General features: G+C 33.4%; 1 protein-coding gene across 1 annotated transcript in view; it reads right to left on the minus strand.

Annotated features, from left to right (window-relative positions):
* Window positions 1-11,488: 11,488 nt before the first annotated feature.
* The window catches only part of SLCO4C1 (solute carrier organic anion transporter family member 4C1), a 77,899-nt gene continuing 67,880 nt past the window's right edge, over window positions 11,489-21,507 (minus strand). The window contains exon 13 of the mRNA XM_043594474.1: window positions 11,489-14,251. Within this exon, the coding sequence (XP_043450409.1) occupies window positions 14,094-14,251 (158 nt within the window). The 3' untranslated portion in view covers window positions 11,489-14,093. The remainder of the gene's footprint in view (window positions 14,252-21,507) is intronic.

Below are 21,507 nucleotides of genomic sequence, written 5' to 3' on the forward strand. Positions count from 1 at the left end.
AGGCTCTGGGCTGATGGCTCAGAGCCTGGAGCCTGTTTCCCATTCTGTGTCTCCCTCTCTCTCTGCCCCTCCCCCGCTCATGCTCTGTCTCTCTCTGTCCCAAAAATAAATAAACGTTGAAAAAAAAATTTTTTTAAATAAATAAAAAATAAAATTATTATGTTCTTCCACGATTACTACTGGATGATTTACAATGTCACTCTAATCTATCTTTCTTTTTTTTGTTTGTTTTTCAATCTATTTCACCCCTCCTCCTCCACACCTTCTCTCTGGAAACCACCTGTTTGTTCTCTGTATTTAAGAGTCTGAATTCGTCTTTTTTATTTGTTTTGTTTTTTAAATTTCATGTATAAGTGAAATCATATCGTATTAGTCTTTCTCTGGCTTATTTCACTTAACATTATATCCTCTAGGTCCATCAATGTTGTTGTAAATGGCAAGACCTAATTCTTTTTTGATAGTTGAGTAAGATTCCATTATATATATATATATATATATATATATATATATATACACACACATATACATATATATATACACACATACATATATGTATATATATGATATTCCATGATGTCATATAATTTTATATATATATATACACATATATATATATACACATATAATTTTATATATATATATGTATACACATATATACATACCACATCTTCTTTTCTATTCATCTATCAGTGGACACTTGGGTTGCTTCTATATCTTGGCTATTTTAAATAATGCTGAAATAAACATAGAAGTACACATATCTTTTTGATTTAGTATTTTCATTTTCTTTGGGTAAATACCCAGTAGTGGAATTACTCAATCATACACTAATTCTATTATTAATTTTTTGAGGAACCTCCACAAGTTTTTCACTGTCACTGCACCAATTTACATTCCCACCAACAATGCATGGGGATTCCTTTTTTTTCCACATCATCATTAGCACTTGTTATATCTAGTCTTTTTGATTCTAGCCCTTCTGACAGATGTGAAGTGATATCTCATTGTGAATTTGAGTGGCATTTCCTTAATGATTAGTGATGTTGAGGATGTTTTCATGTGTCTGTTGGCTATCTGTATGTCGTCTTTGGATAAATGTCTACTCAGTTCCTCTGTCCTTTTTTTAATGGGATTGAGTGTGTGTGTGTGTGTGTGTGTGTGTGTGTGTCTGTGTGTGTGTGTATGTATGTGTGTTGAGTTGTATAAATACTTTATATATTTTTGATATTAACTTATTGCATATATCATTTGCAAATATCTTCTCTCACTGCATAGGTTGCCTTTTTGTTTTGTTAATATTTCCTTGTTCTTTCCTTTTCCATGCAAAATCCTTTTTATTTTGGGTGTAGTTCTGATAGATTAAATTTTCTTTTGTTTCCCTTGATTGAGGAAACCACGTCATTATTATACTGGACTAAAGATTAACTCCATTTTGGATTTGTTTTGTGTGTGATATAAGTGGTCCAGTTTCATTCTTTTGCATGTTGCCGTCCAGTTTTCCCAACACCATTTGTTGAAGAGGTTGTCTTCCCCAGTGTATATTCTTGCCTCTTTTGTCATAGATTAATTGGCCATATAAATTTAATCTTGTCCTCTTCATATTCTATTCAAAATTTGTTACTCCTTTGAAATATTTCTAAGATACCAATCTCAGATCTATGAAGTTGAATGACATGGTTTCAAAAATACTGACAAAGAAAACTTTATCTTCTTTCAATTTCCTTCTAAGATCACTTTAGGTCCTGAAGTATCAAATCTATCAGAAAGACTATATTATATACCACCATGTAAGATTGTCTAGTCTTGGTAACTGATAGACTCATCAAATTCATCTCCTGTCTGACCAGAATTGCATTCAAACCTAATTAAAGGTAGTGGACTGCCATATTATTTTTTTAAATTAAGGAAAGGAAGAGTAAACTAATCATTATATTCATACACTGGAAATCTATGAGGTTGCTTGAACAGTGGATTAGATATACCTAGAGAGTTATTGACTATGTCCATGAGATTATAAATGAAAGGTGGAGGGAGGGGGGTGAAGTAGAGCAACATTCCTTGTAACACAATTGCATTTTGAAGTTTTATAAAATTAAATAGACAAAGATTGAGAAAGGACTAAAGGGATAATAGGATTATTTTATTTGTTTCAACACTCCTATAACAATATTGTAATTTTAAGTAATATGGAAAAATATCAATAAAGTATAATCTCCTGAAAAGAAAGTTCCAGAACCTGACTTGAACACGATTTCTTATATCTTACAAATTTTAAAACTTTAATTATAAAGACTTTTTCTCATAATTTAACCATATGTCTTCTTTGTCAGTCATTTAAAAAAAATTCTTCTTTCATAACACTATGGAAAGTAGAATGAGATATAAAAATTTAGATGCTGAATTTGACTCTCTGGAAAGCCACATACTCTAAATTTGTTAAAATAATATGAAAAAATAGGTATCATACTTACCCTAGGCACTAACCTTGTCATTTTTCTGGCATGCCACATAATCCCTGTTAGATTGCTCTTCATCTCTAAAATCAATTTTTAAAAAATGAGTTTCATACCTGCCTTCTAACTTTTAGAACATTGTGGTAATGTTATAGAATACAAATCATTTCTTCAACATATAAAAAAAGTGAAAATGTCTGTAAGTATAAATCTATAATGATCATAAACTGTAATGTTTAAATAGGTCAAAACTTGGAGGAGAATTCTGTCTAGGATCATACTCTAAAACAAAGGCCAAAACCTCAGGAAATATAATAAAAGACAGAATCTCCTCCCAACAGAAGGAGACAGAAAGAAACTACAACTGCAAGTTTTTTAAAGTAACTGCTCTAAGAAAACAGAGAGAGAAGAAATATTTTCCCCAGGGAAGATTAAGCCTCTTATTTTCTATTTGTATTTGCCTTTATACATCACACTAGGCCATAACAAACTCACAAAGGTCCTGTGGAATATTTAAAAGGATTTTTTAAATATTTATTTATTTATTAGCGATCTCTGCAATGTGATACTCAAACTCACAATTCTGAGATTAAGAGTGAAACACAGCAGGGGTCCCTGGGTGGTTCAGTTGGTTGAGCGCCCGACTTCGGCTCAGGTCATGATCTCATGGTTCATGAGTTCAAGCCCCGCGTCAGGCTCTGTGCTGACAGTTCAGCGCATGGAGCCTGCTTTGGATTCTGTGTCTCCCTGTCTCTCCACTCCTTCCCTGCTCACACTTTGTCTCTCTCTCAAAAATAAATAAAGATTAAAATAATAAAAGAGTGAAACACAGCAATATTCGACATTATAGTCCATACAGACTGCTAGCTTGAGGAATTCAAAATCTTAACATTTGACTGCACTACATTCCTTGAGATGATGCCATATCTTTGCAAAGCTAGGTTTTCAGCAGTCACTATGATAAACGGCAAGTACTCATGAAAACCAATGTGGGATAGGACAAGAGGATGGCAGTGTCAAATCTGATTACAGGTTTGAGAAGTTGCACTGTGTCCAAAACATGCATACATTAACAATTGTGATTAAGAATGAAATAAAAATATAAGTTTTCTTTCAATGTGCATGTGTTTTCTGTCAAATAACAAACTTTTAGGTAATATTTATTAAATTATTGGACCCATTTAGGGATCAAATATAATTGTTAGCCACTTTTTTTTTTTTTTTAATTTAGGAGGGGAGGGGCAGAAGGAGAGAGAGACAGAGACAGAGACAGAGACATAGAGAATTCTAAGCAGGCTCCACACTCAGAGTGGAGCCCAAAGCGGGGCTTGATCCCACGACCCTGGGATCATGACCTGAGCTGAAATCAATAGTCAAATGCTCAACCAACTGAGCCAGCCTGCTCCCCCTTAGCCACTTCTTTGGGTGGAGATGCACCATGGAAAAATGACAGACACAGCTAGTTCCTTGTGAACTAAGAAACTATGGGACCCCCTGGATCAATACTTAATCTCTGCAAAACTACCGTGCAAAAGAGGAATACAGTACACTCATCTCAATCTTGTGGCTCTTACCTTCATAACTTTAATCAGAGAAAGATATGTGCTGCCACCCACCCATGGAGAGTTAAGTGCAGACTCATTTGAATGAGAATGATTCTGAGACAGACTTTTGATTTAGGATACATCTGGGATGGCACCAAATTTAGGTTTTGTTTCCTCTCCCTATCACCAGAATCCAGTGATGTCTTGTCATTAGAATAATATAAATTATTATTATAATGGGAATAAGCATATGATTCACCTTTATGTGAGCATGAAAATGAATTCATGAAAAAATTACTTATCATCCAAAATGGAAGCATCCACTCCACAGAGGGCCAGACTCCCTGGGCCTAGCAATTCACTGAAAATTGGGGAAATTCTGACAACACATCCTTCATCAGTTAAACAATTATTAATGTGTTAAGTCTAGCAAATTTGTGACTGGAGAAGACAGTACACTGGAAAAGGCCTGTCTTCAGTTAGACAAGTATAGCCCACTGCATCTCCATTCTTTTAAGGTTTCATGTGTATAGATTGTGTATCTGCAGTATAGCTAATTATCTAGGCATTAAAGAGAAAAGGAGAAGAAAAAGGCAAAAAGGAATTAACCTGTATGCCATTGTATGCATCTGTGTTCTCCTATAAATACTGGATTCATGAACCATTGCCAATGAAGGTCATTCACTTTAACTGGAATGAAACACAATAGCAATGTAATTTTCTTAATCTCCTGTATGACTTTCCTTCCATGCATTACATTTCCATCCCTCATTTCTTTTGTCTCATTTCATGTCTTCTATTATAGTGGCTTTAATATGCTTACTCCCCAATCTCTTATTGGCCCACATTCAAACCATTTACTGTAGGTAATTAGCTTTACTGTGTCTGAGCCTGTGTTATCTCTGCCTGTTCGGTTCACAGCAGCCTTTTTATGAGTATTCTTCTTATATCAGAATTTAAAAGAGTCAAAATAGGATCAACGTCTGTTGAGGACATTGTGGCTTAGTTTTTCAGTTTCAAGCAACCAAATGTGATGTTATACTCTTTTTAGTAAGAACACAAATCATTGACCAATGTGTTGTTTAATTAAAAAATAATAGCTTAAGTCAGACCAAATTTAACAAGGGCTACTATATTACAGAGTCTCTAAATCTAAAATCAAATACCAAGCAACCACAAGGATATGCTATATAAAATATGCTTAGACTTCAGGGAAAATTGAAATGAAATCAAAGAATTTGCATCCGCTTGACCAAGGCAGCCTTAACATTTTTCTCAGCCTAACTAACCATTAGACAAGCTTCTTTCTGACTCTAGGCCCCTGCCCTTACTTTTCTGAGAACATTTCCTTTAGAAAACTGTCAGTAAATCCTTTTCCAGCCCCTTTGAAATGTAAGTATTTTTAAAAGCTTGCCTATTTTACAACCTAAGGATGTCTTTCTCAAGACCTGGGAGCCATCTTTCTGAAATGTAGTTATCAAGAAAAAGAGTACCCCTATCCTCATTTCCCCCCATTTTTGTGGAAGGACAGAAGCCTAACTTCCGTGGACTCCTTGATCTCAGTTGTAAAACTTCCTGTGATGAAGTTATGATTTTACTTATATTTGGAATCTAAAAACAAAACAAGTGCACAACCACAAAAACCCAGCAACAGAATCATAAATACAGAGAATAAACTAGTGGCTGCTGGGGAGAGAGAAGGAGCGATGGGTAAAATAGGTGAAAGGAATTAAGAGGTCCAAACTTCCAATTATAAAATAAATAAATCATAGGGATGAAAAGCAGAGCATGGGGAATATAGTCAAAAATACTGTAATAACATTGTAGGGTGACAGATGATAATTATACTTATCCCAGTGAGCATAATTTAATGTATAAAATTGTTGAATCACTATGTCATACATATGAAGCTGGTATAATATCATATGTCAACTATACTTCAATTAAAAAAAGAGAGAGAAAATGATTACTTTTCCTTTTGTAAAAGCCAGTTGGCAAACACAGATGGCCTATGATCTTTGTCTCACCCCCACCTTTTATTTTTATTTTTTCAATTTAAATTCAAGTTAGTTAACATATAGTATGTCCAAGTATTGCTTTCAGGATTATTGGTTTCAGGAAAATTTAGTGATTCATCACTGGCATATAACACCCAGTGCTCATCTCAACAAGTGCCCTCTTTAATGCCCATCATTCATCCCAAGAAGTGCCCTCCTTAATGCCTATCACCCGTTTAGCCCATCCCCCCACCAACTTCCCCTCTAACAACCCTCAGTTTATTCTCTGTATTTAAAAGTCTCTTATCATTTTCTTCCTTCTGTTTTTATATTATTTTATTTTCCTTCCCTTCCACTATGTTCATCTATTTCGTTCCTTAAATTCTACATGAGTGAATTCCTCTGACTTATTTTGCTGAGCATATACACTCTATTTCCATCCACGTTGTTGCAAATGGCAATATTTCATTCTTTTTGATTGCCAAGTAATATTCTTCTTTATCCATTCATCAGTTTATGGACATTTGTGCTCTTTCCATAGTTTGGCTATTACTGCTAAAAACACTGGAGAGCATGTGCCCTTTTGCGTCAGCATTTTTGTATCCTTTGGATAAACCCCAACTTTTCAAAACCATACTGCCTTTTGTTTCTTCAAAGTTGCATTCAGACTGAGTTCTAATCTCTCTTCCTTATTATAACAACCTGAACAAAGTCTTCCTTTCCTGTTTAACTTCACTGAGTGCAATTTTTGCTTTGACACATTGATGCCTGATAATATTGTTTTTAAAAATATTCAAAACCATCAGTTTTATCTCATAGCTTTTCCCCAAGGCTTGCTCTGGTCAATGAACTGGGTGTTGCAGAGTTGGAAAGTAAGAATTCAAGAAAATAAGCATTTTCATTTCCAGCTTATATTAACAAGTTATTCATTTCAAATTATTATATTATCATTGATTCATGAAAGAAATGTTTGAAAACAAAAAGTAAGCCAGGAAATGAAACTTAATATTTGATCATTCTTGATTTTTCCTTAATTATCTCTTGACAATACACAAAAGTAATGGAGAAATAAAAACATGGTCTAAATCTAGACCTGGCATTCTATTTTATTCTGCTCTCATAGTACAACCCAATACATATTTACTGAAGAAATTCAAAACTGTTTATATGTTATCCTTTCCTTTAAATTACAACCATTGTATGCAATATTTTTTGTTGGCCTATGGTGAATTGTCAAGATGAGGATTGTTTATGGGTTTGGAGCAGGATAGATGGCGAGTTTAGAACGCAAAAGCAGGGGAGTCTAGGAGTCAACTGGGTATAGCCACTCATCAAAATGGAGAAAACAAGAGAAGGAAGAAAGGAGGTGGAGGAGGGTGGGAAAGCAAGGTACTTGGTGAGTTCAGTTATTGACAAATTGAGTTTTGATGCCTGGGATTTAGCCCAAGAAAGATGTCCACTATAAACCTGTATATGGAGAGGCAGATCAGGGCTGGCATTCGACATTTTGAAGGCATGAGGGGAGAAAAAGGATTTTCTACAGAAGGGAGAACCTTGAACTCTTCAGATGTGAAAGGGATGAAAGAGAACAGAGATTAATATTCTACAGAACAGAGGGAAATTGATTGAGCAAAGTCCTGAGAAAGAAGTTCAGGGGGATTCAGAATGGATGAAGGAACGAGGTTGATAGTTTACCTTGAAAAATGAAGATGTCTTTTCCACTGAGCTGAGATGAAAGACAGATATATGTTAATCTGAAAGCAGGATGTAAAGAGATGTGAATAGAAACTGAGAATAGTCCTATTTAATAGTCTCTCTCTTCTCTACAAAGTAAAAAGCAGTAGTACCTATGGAAAAGAAGGTTAGATGCTTCTAATCAGGGCTTCTAAATGTCTGTTCCATTAGGGAGATAGCTCTAACTAAACCAGTTTGGGCACAGAGCTGTGCAAGTCATTTGTGATCAAGTATTGCTTTGTAACATCACATCAATCCATCACTTGCTAAACCATTAACACAGCTGTCAGCCTCCTGTATTAAAATTCCAGACAGAGTTGTTGAGTCACTTCCATTGTGTGTTCTGGAACCCATTTGAACCCCCCATATTATATTTCTTTGTAGATTTACTGACTGTAAGCACTGGCTTGAGAAGGGGACAGGAGAAAAGGGACTATATTTCTGTATTAATTATCAGTGCTATGCCTGACACCAACTCTTCTACAAAAAAAAATGCCTGGTGATAAAAACAAACTGTATTTTAATATGATTGATTAAATACAGTTCTATTTACAAACGTCCCTGAGTACCCGAAAAATAAATATAGACAAAGTGCCTCTCTGTCTCTGTCTCTGTCTCAATCCCCCCACACCCCCGCCCCAAGCATCTTCCCCAATTTTTGGAGCTCAAAACAGCCTGGCATTAAGTAAAGGATCAATAAATGTTTCTGGAGGCTGAATGCTTTGACTTTTGGCTTAAATCTTGAATTGCTTTACTTGTTAACTCTTTATATACTTATGCTTTACTTTGCCATTTGGATGCTAAGTTTTTGAGGAGAGAAACTCTAATCACAACACTACATGTTAAAGCCCCAACTAGCAAAAAAAGACAACTTTGAGAAAGGCAGTTTTATAATAAAACTATATACATAATACATTTGGTTAGCCAAAAGGGTTTGGGAATATAAACACGCTTGAAATCTCCTTTCAACAGCAAGTACATAATAAGTACAAGAACACATTTTCAGATTCGTTGTTTTCAGATTCATTTTTAAAATTCTAGTTTGAAGTGGTCTTATAGAAATCGATGGGAGGAAACCCCAGTATAATAGTAGGAAATGTTAATAATTTTAATATGTAAAAAATTCATGCTTAGTAATGGAAAGACAACCTCATCAAAATATTGATTTTTTTGGCACTTCTTTTCTAAGTTTTTTAAGGATTAATTCTAAAAAGAATTGGAAGATAATTTAAATAGCTATTTGCTATTTAAAAGTAAAATATAGATTAATATCAAAAATTCACTCTTGGTCTATATCTAGAGAGAAAACTGTTAAATTGGAAATATGTATCATTCTATTTCTAAATGAGAAAAGAAGTCAAAATAGCAAAAGTTGAATCTACCAATGATTCTCATTAGTTACCAGTTTCTCTTCTAACTGGAAATCCTTCCAATGATCTGTAATGAGAAAACAATTCTGGAAAAGTTACTAAAAGGATATGAACAATGATAATGAAAAAAATGCAAATGAAATTTTTACCAAAGAGCCAGAAATACTCCAACAACAAAAAGGTTCCTAAAGCAAAACACTTTTTTTTACTATTATAGTAGAAACAACACCGCCACCTTCTGGTAAAAATATAAATTGCAACCTCAGAAAGGATTTTTTGTTTAGTGCTTCAAATTTGCTTATTTACTAACTATAACTTCAGAAAATATAATTTTTAGCATTGACGGATATTGGATAATTCCCACAAATAAAAGTTGTGTTTGGGGTTTAAAAAAATATCTACTTAGTTAACCTCAGCATACCAACGATAAAAACAAAAGCATGAGACTTGGAGCCACAGATACCCAGATTCAAGTTCTAGTGCTGACACTTACTAACCTTTTGGCCTTGAAAACTTAATTTCCCTGGGCTTTAGCTGTCTCACCTAAGAAGAAATTGATAAGACTGTAGTGAGTCAAAATGTGTAATACATCTAATGCATTTCCTCATATCCAACAGATCCACAATAAGTAATATTTTCACTAGAACTATCTGGCCTTTTCTTTTTTCAGTTTAAAGTGTTTTGTAAGCAGTATTACCCAACTGGCTTTGCTGTTTATAATTTTCTGACTTTCAAATTGCTTATCAAAGACATATGGTAATTATCTTTACACCATTCACTCATATAAAAGGAAAGCCAATAATAGATCTATTTAATCAATTGAAAAGCAGGACGTATATACCACAAAGAAAATAAGGCAGACAGTTGATAAAGTGATTCATTTTTTCCTTTTCTTGGGCAAGCTTCTGCTTTGCAGACAACTAGCAAAAAGATGTGCCAGAGTTTCTGTAACTGGGAAGCCAGATGAGTCAGCTGTTTCCACATTCTTTGGAAGATTCAAGAATATAGCTAAGGAGCATGTACCAGGAAGTCTTTGTCTTATGTCGGTCAGTGCCTTTACCATCTCCATTGAGCTACGTCAATTCTCTATTTTCCTTATCAGAATTTATCCCATTACATCACCATATGCTGCCATGCACTCAACCCAACTACTCTTGGATCTCTCCATGAAATAATCCTGTAGTGGGTGTTATGTCCACATTACCACTGAAATAGCTCACTAATGCAGGAAAAGAATGAATCTAGTGATGTTCTCTGATTTTTTTATTTCTAAAATCAAGAGCCTTTAGAAAAATTTAAAAACAAGTAACTCTCCATTGCTTTCCAACTTTCTACCACCCTTTCTTCCCCAACTCACTCTACCCCATCCCAGAGAGCACATGCTTCTAGAAAAAGCCTCAGTAGTATCTCAACTCTCAGCAGTTTCCAGCACTGATTACACTTTAGAATAAACTAGGAATTTTTAAAAATTATTTTGAAAGATGGAGAGGGAGAGAGAGAGAGGGAGAGGGAAAGAAAGGATAAGCAGGGGAGGGGCAGACACAGAGAGAGAGACAGAGAGAGAGAGAGAGAGAGAGAGAGAGAGAGAGAGAGAGAGAGAATCCCAAGCAGGCTCTGGGCTGTCAGCACAAAGCCCAACTCAGGGCTGGAACTCACCAGTGGTGAGATCATGACCTGAGCCAAAATGAAGAGTTGGATGCTCAACTGACTGAGCCACCCACATAACCCAGAATAACCTAGGAAATTTTTAACAAAGCAAACTTAATCAGACCTGGATGGCACTTGACGTTGTTAATTTTTAAAGTTCACAGGCAACTTCCATTTTAGTCATTGCCAACCACTCAATCCAAACTCTAGTCAGAGACAGAGTTGACACAGAATCTGAAGCAGGCTCCGGGCTAAAGCCTGTCAGCACAGAGCCTGATGCGGGATTCGAACTCACAAACCAGAAAATCATGACCTGAAGTCAGATATTTAACCAACTGAGCCACCCACGTGCCCCCCATACGTTGGGAAATTCTTATCTTCAGATGTTATGAGTGCAGCTATTCTGCCGAGGCTTCTGCTCTGTGTATTTTGGTTTCTAGGCCTAAGCCATGAATTTCTAACTTTGTTCCTTTCCTCCCTCACCATATTGGGATACATACTCCATTCTGATGGGACTGAACTAAGAAAACATCAAATAGGCAGGAGACACTAGCAAGATCTTCTTAGGGAATTCTCTATAGACTTGGAAAGACACAACAATAGTTGGCTTTTCAACATTGTTTCTAGTATCAATTCTTTTTGCAAATCAAATATATATTAAAATGCACCATTTTAATATGTACAGTTCAACAATTAATAAATATATATATACTACCATGACAGAGAATAGTTCTACCATGCCCTTTTGCAGATGTGGTATTAATTATTTCTTTAATGCTAATTTGCTGGTTTACATCATCATTCTACGGATAGTTAACATGTTAACATAAGATAAGCTGGGTAAAGCTTATAGGAGAATTGTTTGTACTATTTTTACAGCTTTTCCTAAGTCTAAAATTATTACAAAATAAAGCATCAAAAAAAAGAAAGTCAAATTAAATCTGAAAAGAAAAATTAAAATGCCAATTATTTGAGGACGATTTTTATAAGCTGTTCATTTTAGCAAAAACACTAAAATGTTTTGATACCATTTACCCATGCAGTTTTTAAAAACAAATTCTTTTATTTATTTTTGATCACTCACATGTAATGTGTAAGTTAATGTTTATTGTTTTGGGTACAAAAAAAGGCCGAAAAATACTGAAATATGCTGCAGTGCAGGAAAAGGACATTACCTCTAAAATTAACGTCCAATCTGATTTCTTTAAAAAAATAGTACTGAGTGTTTTGATAACCCAAGAGGACTTACATATAAAACCTTCACACAACACATTACTTTTGCAGTTTCAGATAACTGACAAGCAGCCATCTGCAACTGTATACTACTAACATAAATCTTATATGTCAATCTGTCATCCATGAAAACTATAGTATGGAACAATATTTTAGCATGTATTTCATAGTGAATGCGGTTTATATTGAATTAAATACATCTATTGAGATACCAGAAATCACTGAATTAAATTACATTCACCAAGTTCAAAAGTACACTGATTTTCCCTTTCCCAACCATCAAATGTGTGTATTCATAAACAGATATAAAACATACTGCAAAATCTATGCCAATTAATAAGGTTAAATACTTAACAACCTAATACAAATATTCTCATTTTTAAAGAGATACATATATACATTTTACATAATTAAAGAAAATATTCAAAGAAAATATACAATTTTACTTATATTTTTCTCCAATTTACAAAGCTAGATCAATTGTATACATTCTTTCCATACATAAGAGTGTATGGAAAGTTACATTTTTATGTCCTACAATTAAGGAAATCTAAATATTAAAAATAAGTTTTAAGATATATATCCAATTATGAACAAAAATAACCACAGGTAAACTTATAGTTTCAAGTTCACTTTAAAAATCATACAAACTGTGAAAAAACAATACTATGAAAAAATTTTGTTCTTAAAGTAGCATACCAACACATATAATCTAGTTGATCCAAAAGTATAAATAATGATTATAAATTACAGTAGTGTCTAAACTGCCCTGTCATAAAAGGAGGTATTCTTTGTAAATATGTGTAAGAGTCTGACTTCATTAAAGTGCCAAAATTATTTTCACTTTACCCATTTTCCTTAAAAAGTTTATAAAAATGTATCATCTTATAAAATTGAGCACACTGAATGCAATGAAAGCCTTGACAACTAAAAATCATTATGAATGCCAATTATTAAGTGACTTGTTCATCAAATATATGCATATATAGGGTGATTTCTTCTTCTCCCTAAATTAGGTATGAACTTCAACATTTTTCTTAATCTGTTATTCACAGATCTATTTCCTCCATATTCTGAATAGACAAAGTTGGCTTCAATCTGAGCTAAAACAAATGGAGTGTTATAATGTTATATGTGAAATACTTTATCTTTCAAATAAATGATCAGTAGAAAAGTGGAATTTAATGTATTAATCAAACAACATTAATACAGGCCCACTATCAGCAAAGTACTATTTTAGGTGCTGTAAATAATATACTAGGTGATAAGTTTTTAAAATTAGAAAAATTAAATTACTGAGTATGTAAATACTGATCAACAGTTTATTAAGAAGTCTTTTCAAAGAAAGGCACTAAAATGTACCTAAGTCATTTAAAAAAAAATCTTTTCATATATTATTGGCACTTTACTGAGGTTGGTATTTCTCCCAAAAGACATATAAATGGATAATACTATTATGGAATCACAAAAGGAAAGTGTTAAATATAAGAAATAGTAGCAAATTACTTCCTGCAATTCTTGAGTTAAAGTGAAAATATGTAAATATAACGCTATTCCTGAATTCACTGTATACTGGGATACAAAGAAGATAATCAACCTATGTTCTAATAGTTCAGTAACCTTTTGTGATGGACAGACTAGTGTATATATAGTTCTCAAAAATCATCACCTAAATTTGGTTAGTTTAAATTTTTATACCGTAAATTTTCTAAATAAGCCCCAACTACTGGTAATGATAATTAAACTAAAACAAGTTGCAAGAATAGAAATATCACTTTGTTTTTAAGATATAAACTTTTAACTAATCACTGGATTTTTTTCTAGTTTAGTTTATTAGTTTTTTATTTCACACCTGTACAATGGGAAGTGTGTGTGTGTGTGTGTGTGTGTGTGTGTGTTCTGAGGTTTTTGGTGGGTTCTGAAGGCACAAGTCTGTTTCTTATATTAAAACAAAAACAAACACATTCATAAATATACAGGAAATGCATTTAATTATAAAATACCAACTTTTAAAATATGATTGTCCATATCGGGTGGATAATGCTGCAATGGCAATGTGAATTCTTACAAATGAAGGCCAATTTTCCGGTTGTAAAATGGTCTCCTTTTGCTATTTCACCCTTCATTTCCTGCATTGCTGAGATCACATTCTACTGAAACAGTCACAACTGCATTCTGACTCTGAAATGATACATCTGTGTCTAATGGTGGCGGCTTATACAAAAAGATTGCACACCCATTGAAGAAAACGGTGATAATTTTACAAGTAACACCTAAATACAAAAACAAAAATTAATCATGCATTTGGGTCTTTAAGTATTACAAAAAATTAATCCTCACTGAAAAATTCCTCATGAATAGAAACTACTTTAAAGAAGAGCATTATTTACAGTTCTATATTCTAAATTTTAAAAGTTTTACAAAGAAAGGTGATATTCTTCAGTAAAACATTTCTATACAACTCAATGAACTAGTCTTTATTTTCTCTTTTTTTTAAGTTTATTTATTCTGAGAAAGAGAGAGACAGAGCACACATGCAAGTGGGGGAGGGGCAGAGAGAGAGATGGAGAGAGAATAGCAAGCAGGTCCCCCACTGTCAGTGTAGAGCCCGACGTGGGACTCAATCTCACAAAACAGGAGATGATGACCTGAGTCGAAATCAAGAGCTGGATGCTTAATCGACTGAGCCTCTACTTTCTTTTCAAACAGTAAAATATACGATAACTGTTCTTTTCTTGGTTATGCTTGTACATTCTTATAAAATAAGTATTACAGAGAATTAAATAAATCCATGTTTCATTTCTAATTTTATTAACATCGTATGTATAAAAAATTACAAGGAATGAAGCCAGTGACAAAATAAAATAGCTTACTATATCCTTGAACCTAAGTAAGTTGTAGAATTTTCATGTCCATGAAGGAAAACAATTTTTAAAATAAAAAGCCTCTGCGCCTCTTAGGAGAAAGCTTCCATGAAATAGATCACATTGAATACTCATCCAAATTTAAGTATCAACTAAAAATATGAAACAGATTCACTTCACAAATTTTGTTTTCAAAGAACTCTGATTCTGAACTTGGCTACATGAAGAGAAACTATTTCTGGCCAGAGTATAAGAATTTAAGTCACGGTTGAATAAATTAAATGACCTCATAATGTAGTTTTTACAAAACCTAAATGTATTGTATTTTATTCAAAACGCATATATGAAAAACAGGAATTTTCACTGAACTATGCATTTATAGAATTACATGTAGGAAGAATAATTACATAGGTATTATTGTCACAATGTTTTTAGAAAATTTAAAGGTATGTATGTTTTGGGGAAAAATTCTCATATTCATCATAGAGTAGGAAAAGGAACAAATTCATTATCTGTACCTTTTGGTTAAAAAATACAAGCATAACAAATTAAATAATTTTTAAGCATAAAAACACAGTGAATAAAAATGTTTAACAAGTAAAAGTGGTGGAAAGATTAATTTCGCCTAGTTAATATTTATTCTCCTATTATATTTTTGAATTTATGTATTTATTTCTTCAGTGGGCATTTTATTATTCTGTCATTATAAATTCAGACATCATTCTCTAGGTTTAAACACATTGAAGCTTAATAAGCTATCCTGATACATATACCAAAATACAATCACAGTCACAACAAACTGCACAATATGTAAATATATATGTGTGTGTGTATTGTATCTAGGACTTCTGAATTTTTTTATTGAATTATACTGGCATAAGATTTGTATTAGTTTCAAGTATATACGAATACTTTGATATTTTTAAACATTATGAAATGATAACTACCGTAGGTCCAGTTACTGTCACCACATAAAGTCATTACAGTATTATTGAACATAGATCCTATGCTGTACATTACAACCTGTGACCTATTTTATAACTGGAAATTTGTACCTTTTATTCCCCTTCACCTATTTTGCCTGTCCACTCCTTCCCTCCCCTGTGTCAACTACCAGTTTGTTCTCTGTATCTACCAATCTGTTTCTGGCTTGTTTTGTTTCTTTTACTTGTTTGGCTTTTTTTAGATTCCACATATAAATGAGATCATATGTTATTTGTCTTTATCTGACTTATGTCATTTAGCATAATACCACCTAGGTCCATTCATGCTGTCACAAATAACAAGATTTCATTCTTTTTATTCCTGTGTAATGTTCCACTATATATATAGACCACATTTTCTTTATCCATTCATCTATCAATGGACACTTAGGTTACTTTCATATCTTACCTACTATAAATAATGTTGCAATGAACATAGGAGTACATATATTCATCAGATTAGTATTCTCATTTTCTTCAGATAAATACCCAGAAACACTCAGAAGTAGAATTACTAGATCATATTTAGTTTAGAATTAATAGATCTATTTTTAATTTTTTGAGGAACCCCCACACTATTTTACATAGCGGCTGCACCAGTTTGTATTCCTACTCACAGTGCATGAGAGTTCCCTTTTCTCCACATCCTCACCAACACTTGTTATTTCTTCTTTTTGATAATAGCCATTCTGATAGGTGTGAGGTGATAGCTCACTGTGTTTTTGATTTGCATCTCCCTTATGATTAGTGATGTAAAGTATCTTTTTATGTGCCTGTTGGCCATGTGAATGTCTTCTTTGGAAAAACGTCTATCAGATCCTCTGCCTATCTTTTAATCAGGTTGGTTGTTTGCTTTTTTGTGGTTGTTATTGAGTTGTATGATTTCTGTATATAGTTTGAATATCGACCCCTTATTGGACATCTCATCTCCAAGCATCTTCTCCCATTAAGTTGCCTTTTCATCTGTTTATGGTTTCCTTCACTGTACAAAAAAAGTTTTTTAGTTGAATGTGACTACATTCCCTTTATTTATTTTTGCCTTAGTTTCCCTTGCCTGAACTCAGAGATCCAAAAAACTACTGTTAAGGCTGCTGTCAAAGAGCTTATTACGTTTTCTTCTAGGAATTTTATGGTTTCAGCTCTTACACTGAAGCCTTTAATACATTTTGACTTTATTGTTGTGTATGGTGTAACAAAGAGGCCCAATTTCATTCTTTTGCATGTAGCTGTCCAGTTTTCCCAGCACCATTTATTGAAGAGACTGTCTTTTCTCCACTGTATGTTCTTGCCTGCTTTATTGTAGGTTAATTGAGCATATAAATATGGGTTTACTTTTGGGATTTCCTTAGTGCAATTGAAAAAGTTGTTTTCTTGATTTCTCTTTCTCATAGTTTGCTATTAGTGTAGGGAAATGTGACAGATTTCTGTATACTAATTTTGTATCGTGCAACTTTACTTAATTCACTTATTATTTCCAATAGTTTTTATGGTGGACTTCCAATACTATGTTGAATAAAAGTGGTGAGAGTAAGCATCCTTGTCATGTTCCTTATCATAGAAGAAAAGCTTTTATCTTTTTACTGTGGAGTAAAATGTTAGCTGTAGGTTTGTCATATGTGTCCTTTATTTATTGAGGTATGTTCCCTCTTTACCTACTTTGTTTAGAGTTTTTATCACAAATGGATGTTGAATCCTGTCAAATGCTTTTCCTTCAATTATGGAAATGATCAGGTTTTTTATCCTTAATTTTGTCAATGTCATGTGTCACACTGGTTTATGGGTACTGATGAACTCTGCATCCCTGAAACAAATCCCACTTAGTCGTGGTTTATGATCCTTTTAATATACTGCTGAATTAAGTTTGATACTTTGTTGAGGACTTCTGCATTTATGTTCATTAGGGATATTTGCCTGTAATTTTCTTCTTTGCAGTGTCTTTGGTTTTAATATAAGGATAATGCTGGGCTCAGAAGGATTAAGTATTAACTCTTTAAATGTTTGGTAGAATTCACCTGTGAAGCCATCTGAACCTGGACCTTTGTCTGTTGGGTATTTTTTGATTACTGATTCAATTTCATTACTAGCAATTAGTCTTATTCAGGTTTTCTATTTCTTTAAGACTCAGTCTTGGAAGACTATTTTTCTAGGAACTTACTCATTTCTTCTAGGTTATCTAATTTGATGGTGTATTATTGTTCATAATATTCTCTTATGATCCTTTGTATTTCTGTGGTGTCCACTGTAATTTCCCTTCTATCATTTCTGATTTTGTTTGGGCTCTCTTTGTTTCTTGACGAGTTTAGTTAAAAGTGTTGATTTTTGTTGATGTTTTCAAATAACCAACTCTTCGTTTCATTGATCATTTTTATTTATTTATTTGTTTATTTATTTATCTCTTATTTCACTTACTTTTTCTCCTGGTCTTTATTATTTCCTTCCTTCTATGAACTTTGGGCTTTGTTTTCTTTTTCTAGTTTCTTTAAATGTAAACTTAGATTGTTTGAGATTTTTATTGTTTCCTAAGGAAGGCCTGTATAACAATGAACTTCCTTCCCTTTTACAACTGTTATTTGCTGCATCCCCCAAATTCTAGAACATTGTGTTTCCATTTTTATTTATCTCAAGGTATTTTTTTAATTTCTCTTTTGATTTCTTCTTTGATCCACTGGTTGTTCAGTAGCATGTTTTTATTATTTTTATTATTTTATTATTTTATTTTAATTATTTTTAAATTTATATCCAAGTTAATTAACATATAGTGCAACAGTGATTTCAGGAGTAGATTCCTTAATGCCCCTTACCCATTTAGCCCACCTTCCCTCCCACAACCCCTCTAGCAGCCCTCTGTTTGTTTTCTATATTTAAGAGTCTCCTATGTTTTGTCCTCCTCCCTGATTTTATATTATTTTTGCTTCACTTCCCTTATGTTCATCTGTATCTTAAATTCCTCATATGAGTGAAGTCATATGGTATGTGTCTTTCTCTAATTTCGCTTAGCAAAATACTCTGTAATTCCATACATATAGTTCCAAGTGGCTATATTTCATTCTTTTTGATTGCTAAGTAATACCACATCTTCTTTATCCATTCATCCATCGATGGACATTTGAGCTCTTTTCATACTTTGGCTATTGTCAATAGCATTGCTATAAACATTGGGGTGCATGTGACCCTTCAAAACAGCACACCTGTATCCCTTAGATAAATACGTAGCAGTGCAATTGCTGGGTCATAGAGTAGTTCTATTTTTAATTTTTTGAGGAACCTAAATACTGTTTTCCAGACTTGCTATACCAGTTTAGTAGCATTTTTTAAAAATCTTCACATATTTTGGAGTGACTGGGTGGCTCAGTCAGTTAAGCATCTGACTTTGGTTCAGGTCATGATCTTACAGTTTGCATGTTCGAGCCTGATGTCAGGCTCTGTGCTGACAGCTCAGAGCCTGGAGCCTGTTTCAGATTGTGTGTCCTTCTCTGTCTGCCCCTCCCCAGCTCACTCTCTCTCTTAAAAACAAATAAACATTAAAAAAAAATTTTAATAGAAAAATAAATAAATCTTGACATATTTTGTGAACTTTCCAGTTTTCTTCTTGTAACTGATTTCCAGTGTAATACTTTTGTGGCGAGAAAACATACCTGATATGATTTCAGTCTTCTCAAATTTATTGCAACTTGTTTTGTGACCCTGCATGTAATCTATTCTGGAGAATGTCCCATGTGCACTTGAAAAGAATGTGTATTCTGCTGTTTTGGCATGGAATGCTCTGTAAATATCTTTTAGGTTCATTTGATATATTTAAGGCCATACTTACATTATTGATTGTCTATCTGGATGATCTATCCACTAATGTGAGTGGGGTATTAAAGTCCCCTACTATTATTGTATTACTATTTCTCCCATTAATACTGGTGATATTTGCTTTACATATTTAGGTACTGCTATGTTAGGTACAGAAATGTTCACAAATGCTATTGGATTGATACCTTTACCATTATGTAATGCCTTTGTCTCTTGTTCCGGTCTTTGTTTTAAAATCTATTTTGTCTGAAGGGCATCTGGGTGGCTCAGTCAGGTAAGTGTCTTGATTTTGGCTCAGGTCATGACCCCACAGTCCATGAGATTAACCCCCACTCTGGACTCAGCATGGAGCACAGAGACTTTGGATTCTCTCTCTTTCTCTGCCCCTCCCCTGCTCATGCTTGCTCTCACTCTCTGTCTCTCCAAATAAATAAGTAAATAAATAAACTTAAAGTCTATTTTGTCTGAAGTAAGTATTGCTATTCCAGCTTTCTTTCTATTTTTATGGAATGTCTTTTCTATCCCTTCACTTTCAGTCTGGGAGCTTATAGTAGCATATACAAGGGTCTTGTTTTTTATCCATTCAGCCACTATATGTCTTTTGATTATAGAATTTAATTCATTTACATTTAAAGCAATTACTCATAGGTACGTACTTACTGCCATTTTGTTAACTGCTTTCTGGCTATATTTGTAATCTGTTTCTGATCCTTTCTTCTTCTCTTTTTCTCTTCTCCTGTGGCTTATTTTATTTGTTTAGATTCCTTTCTCTTTTCCTTTGTGCATTTACTATAAATTTTTTTACATGTGTGGTAACCATAAATTTCATATATAACATCTTACGTATATAAGTCCCTTTCGAGTTGATGGTAACTTAATTTTGAACACATTTCAAAACTTTATACTTATACTCACATTCTCCACATTTTAGATTTTTGATAACACATTTTACATCTTTTTACTTCATGTTTCCTTAACTAATTATGCATTTTAAATGAACTTTACTATTTTTATCTTTTACCCTTAACACTTACTTTATTAGAGGTTGATCTACTATCTTTATTATTTATTTACATTTACTGGTGAGATTTTTATTCTCATGTTTTCTCATTAATTAGTGTCTTTTCTTTTTAGCTTAAGAGAAGTGCCTTTAATATTTCTTGTTAAGGCCGGGTTAGTGGTGATGAACTTCCTTTAGTTTTTGCTTACATGGAAAACTCTTTATATCTCCTTTATTCTAAATGATAACCTTGCTGGCTAGAGTACTCTTGCTTGACAGGTTTTTTTTTTTTTCCTTTAAGGTTTTGAATATGTCATGCCACTCCTTTCCGTCCTGTGCAGTTTCTGCTGAAAAACCTGCTGATAGGCTTATTGGGTTTACCTTATAGGTAATATATTTCATTCCCTTGCTGCTTTTAAGATTCTCTTTTACCTTTAACCTTTATCATTTTAATTATAATTTGTCTTGGCATGACTCTTTGGGTTCATCTTATTTGGAACTTTCTGGGATATCTGGATGTTGATGATCCAGATGAACATCCAGATGATCCAGATGTTGATGAATCTTCCCTTTTCTAGATTAGAGAAGTTTTCGGCCATTATTTCTTCAAATAATTTTTCTGGCCCTTTTCTCCCCTCTTCTCCTTCTGGGGCCCCTAAAATGCAAATGTTACTCCACTTAATGTTCTTCCAGAGGTCCCTTAAGGTATCACTTCTTTTAATTCTATTTTCATTTTGCTCCTCTGAGTGTTTTCCATTGCTGTCTTCCAGATCACTGATTCATTCAATTATTTTGTCCATTCTGCTGCTGAAACCCTTAGAATATTTTTTAGTTCAGTTATAAGTTATGTCTTGTACCTTCGTATATTTTCTACATTTTTCTTG

The sequence above is a fragment of the Prionailurus bengalensis genome, chromosome A1 (assembly GCF_016509475.1).
Source record: "Prionailurus bengalensis isolate Pbe53 chromosome A1, Fcat_Pben_1.1_paternal_pri, whole genome shotgun sequence".
In the NCBI taxonomy this organism is placed as follows: domain Eukaryota; kingdom Metazoa; phylum Chordata; class Mammalia; order Carnivora; family Felidae; genus Prionailurus; species Prionailurus bengalensis.